Here is a 5,306-nt window from a genome sequence, read left to right as displayed (position 1 = left end):
TGTCATTCTTGTGAACTCATCCAAAAATGACACAAAATGCTTGTTTCCTCCGAGTGAAGGTACCACAAATGACCCACATACATCAGAATTCACCACACCCAAAGCATGAGTTTCTCTTGGACGCATTTTTTATGACAATGGCAATCTTGGTTGCTTACCTCTCATGCATATATCACAAGATTTCTCTAGTGTCACAATGTTTGGAATTCCATGTACCAGATTCTTTAAACTCATATGCCCTAAGCTTTTGAAGTTCACATGTCCCGATCTCTTGTGCCATAACTCACTTTCCCCTTCAACAATTGTCGCACTAAGACATTTAGTGTATGTTATTTCAATATTCACCTTGAATGTCTTGTTTCTTCCCAATTTAGATTGCATAATCAACTTTTGATTATAGTCATACCACTTCAAGAGATTATCCTTCATGGTTATTGGAAAAAAAATTCAATCAACTGACCTACACTCATCAAATTACTATTCATTCCAGCAACATACCATACATGCTTAATCATTATAGTTTTGCCATTCTTCAATTTCACGCTGACATTTATCATTTCTTTAGCATTTAGATACTCATCATCAACACATCTGATCTTGGTCTTTCTACCATAGTTAAAATCAATCAGCCATACTTGTTTCCACTTAGGTGATTTGAGCAACCAATGTCCATATACCATCAGTCTACCATTGTTCCACCTGCATTCTCAAATGCCATCAATAACATAGGTTCATCCTCATAATCTCCTTTAACTGTGTTAGCTTCTTCGCTTTTGTTAACCTTGTTTAACTAGTAATTAACAACAAAATGGCCAAACTTGTTGCAATTGTAACACCAGACCTTTCTCTTATCAAACTTCTCATTTCCCTTTTGAACATTTTTTATATTTCTTCTCATATGGATTTGAGAGTTCTGACTTCTGAGCACCACCACCATTATTTTTCTTGTTTTTTAGCCATGCTCGCTTCTTGTTCTTTGACAAAAGAAGCTTTCAGAGTCTGTTATATTTCCTTTTTAGAGTTTCTTTCAGTCAGACACAATTCCTGTGCCTCTAAACTACTCTAAAGCTCTTTAATTCTCATGGTGCTAGTGTCTTTCCAATGTTATATGGCTACAACTATGTAATCACTGAGGAGTAAGTGATCTTAGTACCCTTTTAACGATTACTTATTCAAAGAGCGTTTCTCCACAAGACTTCATCCTATTCGTGACCGCAACCACTATAGAGATATAATCATACACTTTTTCATTGTTCATCATGCTGAGATTCTCATATTGCTTGTGTATGGACTACAACTTTACTTTCTTCATTAATGCATCACCACCATAGCACTGGACAAGTGTATCCCACGCCTCCTTCGTCGTCGTCGAGTCATCAATCTTCTCAAAGACATTTGTATCCACACATTGATGGATATAAAATAATGCCTTCTGATCCTTCTTCCTTGTTTCATGTTGCGCATTTCTTTACGCTTTTGTTGCATTTTCTGCAACTGGTGTGTAATTTTCATTGACGAGATCAATAACACCTTGAGCGTTAAACAACACACACATATGAATCGACCACTGATTCCAATTCTTTCCATCGGATACTGGAATATTCGTATTCAAGCTACCATTTGTGCCATTCATCTTCGTTCTTGTGCAAATCACTTAGTCCTCACCAACACTCGCGTTTCCCAATCCATGAGAATTAAGATTTGTTATTCTCTTCGATTTCAATCTTCAGTTCAGTGTGAAATTGAGGAACAAAATCAATCACACACCTCACGTACACTCGTGTTTCTTTGTGGAAGAAGAAGATGAATAAGAAGATGAACAAGATGAAGATGAAAATATTTCAGAGAGAGAGAGAGAGAGAGAGAGAGAGAGAGAGAGAGAGAGAGAGAGAATGTAACTAACTTTCTCCAACAAACTCTATTTCTCTAAAAATTCAATTCTATTACAAACTCAAATGCAAATCTAAATGAAACTGAAACTAACAACTTGGTTTTGAATTACATTTAACAATAATCATAATCATAGGGATATCTGTCGTAATAATTTTAATTTAAAAAAATCTCAAATCAACCCAAATATTATTTTAGCTAATCGTCAAACACTCAAAAATCAACAATTGAATATAGTCCTTGAGGAAGTAATCATATTTTACTACACGATTATACCTTGCACTTGTGAATATACATAAAGTTTTTAACATCGTTGTCTGGGACTATAATCAATATAGTTTTTCTTTTATTTTCATCAATTAAACTAAATAATTTTTTTTGAATAATTTTTTTTTTCTCATTTTGGTTGAATACGAAGAATCCGCAGTGTAGAGAATCTTGCTCAACTGATTCTTGAGATTGAACAATTTTTACATAGGAGACGACAACAACACCAACAATAATAACAACAACAACAAGTGTTGGGTAAAAATCATACGTTGGAGGATTATGTGTCCCCAAACAATACCAAACCTCATTCTAGTATTGTACGCCATATAATGGATAAAAATATTTTTGACCTCAAACCATCCTTATTGTCCCTATGGTACAACGGAACAATTTTTTTTTTATTTGTCAATAGATAATCCAAACCTATATCTACTCTTTTTAGTTGAATATTGCGACACTCTAAATAAACGGAGTGACTAGTGAGGCAATCCAATTAAGACTTTTTCTTATCCATGGAACAACGAACTCATTCTTCTTCCATTTCTATTTTCTTTTTTTTCAACATAATTTTTCTCTCTACAAATTTCTTACTAAATATTCCGATTTACCTAAAATTTATAATAAAATTATTTGTATCTTGTTAAAAAATTATATTAGTAATTTTGTAAATACATTTTCCAGTTAGTTAAAAATGAAAGTATTTTTGAATAATATTTTTCCTTGGTATAAATTATCCACTCCTTCATAAAAGTTATATTTTATTAAAAGTTTTAGTTTTTTGATTGACAAATTCAATATTTCATATTTTAGTACTAAAAGTCTTAGGTTTTTTATTGACAAATTCACTATCGTTTCATGTTTCTGTAGCATGAATTTGAAGGGAAAACATTGGATAAATTATAACAAACATTTTATTATAATCGAGTTGATGATAATTTAACTTATTTATATATTACTATATATTCTTAGAATTACTTTTGTTTTCTCAACTCTTATTTCTAATGAAACTTTAGTCACTTTCTCCTTTCAATCTTCTCTCTTCTTATTTCTATTTTTAATGTTAATAAAAACAATGCAATTATATACATCCATTATTAGATAGTCTCTAACAACACATTTTTAATAATATGGTGAAATCTATTTCAAATTAGTGAAACTCACATAAATTTCAATGGATAAACAAACAATGCATTTTAAAATTTGAAAAGAGGGTGTTAGAGATCATAGTTATGAGGCCAATTAATTACGATTATTATATATACCAAGTAATATCTTAGAGCAAAGGTGTAAAAGTACAACCTTGATTGAAAATAAATTGAGGCGTCAACTAGATGTTAATGTTCCTCTTAGGTCAACTACTATGACACTGGTATTGTCCCTGCTACCCTTTGCCAATGCTATCTCAGACAATAATGCTGCAGCTTCAGCAGCACGACTCGTCTGATTCCCAACCCCATCACAAACTCTCCTTATTTTCCCTTTCAAGCATTTCCTTACAACTTGGCACGCAATTTCACTGGTCATCACACCCCATAAACCATCACTTGCTAGTATCAGAAATTCATCATCACTGCTTCGCTTTGTTACAGTGACTTCAGGTTTTGATATCACATATGGTCGAAGATACTCATCTCCTGCATGCATCGAAATCACATAGTTAGAACACATGTATTGAAATTGATTGCATAGGAGAATGAATTTGAAACAAACCTATAGATCGTGAAGTGGCAAGAACACCAAGAACACGGTGGCCGTTCCAGTTTATGACTCTTCCACCAGCTTCTTCTATTCGCATCAACTCATCAGGTCTCTCTGGCTGTACGCACACGCAAGGAATTTACTAATTTTATTATCATCATACAATAATTTTCTCCAATTCATGAATGATTAAAACAAAACTATACAAAAATAAAGAAAAATAATTAATACTCACCTTATGATCACTAGACAACTCGACAGCTTCGCCGCCTCTTCCCATAACCGCCCTAGAATCACCGCAATTTGCAACAACAATCTCCCTCGTAGCCATAACCGCCACAACAGCCGTGGTCCCCACGGTCCTAACCAATGCATTACCCGCAATCTCTCTATCCATTTTACCGAAACACCCTTCCATCACTCTCTCCCAGTTCCATTCCACGTCATTCACACATCTCTCCACCTCCTCCGCCACAACCTGATGCAACCTCTCTCTACAAACCTCCGCAACCTGAGCTCCACCATGACCGTCATAAACAGCAAAGAAATCACACTTCTGATTTTCTTTCACCGCAAAACCAATCTCAACACTCACCGCATCCTCCATTTCCTTCCTACACCCTATCACCGACACCGAACCATACGATACTTCTTCATCTTCATCATTCCGCTTCGACGATCGATCCTCTTCCTCCGATGACGACGACGACGACGAGCTCGCCAACGACAAAGATATCTCAACCGATTCATGAAACTCCTTTTCCTCCCCACCGGCAGACTCATCTCCGACGTGGATCTTCGCCTGACAGCTATATTTCATTCTCCGAATTTTCAACCTTCTCCGCTGAACATTCTCCAATTTCTTAACCGCCTCAACGCGCGAGAAAGACGATTCCAGCGAGTGTCGTTTCACGTCCTTCATCGTCGTTTTTGCATGTAATAATATCAAACAAAAAAAAGAAGCTAAAGAAGCATTGGTAAAAACGGCGGAAGTGGAGAAGACGGAAATTTAAAGCATGAGATAGCGAGATTCGAATTACAACAAATCCAAACCGTTGATTTCGAAAGAGTTGATTAATCGTGTAACAGGTGGAAATTGAAAGGACCATAAAACTGGCATTTTGTGAAGGAGACGTGGACGGTTGAGATAAAAACAATAGGTACGTGGAGGGTGGATGTGGGAGGAAAGCGATACATTGTGTGGGGCCAGTTGGTAAGGAAAAAAGAAAGAAAGAGAAAGGTCGTAGTCATAGTCATAGGATAGTGTTACGTGGCAATATAGACGTTACTTTCAGTAAATAATTATGCTTTTGTTGAGGTTAGAGAAGTTGAAGGGACATGTGTTATATGGAGATGGGTTGCGTAATTGATTTGGGGGCTTGTTACTAGATATAGAAGAGATACCATTGCAGCTTCCTAACTACTGCACTGTATGTAGACACGCACGC

The 5,306-nt window shown here is 35.6% G+C and overlaps 1 protein-coding gene across 1 annotated transcript; it reads right to left on the bottom strand.

Moving 5' to 3' along the window:
- Nucleotides 1–3,387: 3,387 nt before the first annotated feature.
- On the bottom strand, nt 3,388–4,893 carry LOC127098621 (probable protein phosphatase 2C 8). The gene is made up of 3 exons (XM_051037259.1): nt 4,094–4,893; nt 3,871–3,976; nt 3,388–3,794 (listed from the first exon to the last, which is right to left on the bottom strand). The coding sequence occupies exons 1-3, from the start codon at nt 4,778–4,780 to the stop codon at nt 3,484–3,486; spliced, it is 1,104 nt and encodes a 367-aa protein (XP_050893216.1). The 5' UTR covers nt 4,781–4,893; the 3' UTR covers nt 3,388–3,483.
- Between the last annotated feature and the right edge of the window lie 413 nt (nt 4,894–5,306).

This window comes from Lathyrus oleraceus, chromosome 6 (genome assembly GCF_024323335.1).
Source record: "Lathyrus oleraceus cultivar Zhongwan6 chromosome 6, CAAS_Psat_ZW6_1.0, whole genome shotgun sequence".
Lineage (NCBI taxonomy): Eukaryota > Viridiplantae > Streptophyta > Magnoliopsida > Fabales > Fabaceae > Lathyrus > Lathyrus oleraceus.
This window is presented reverse-complemented; position numbering and strand designations above follow the sequence as displayed.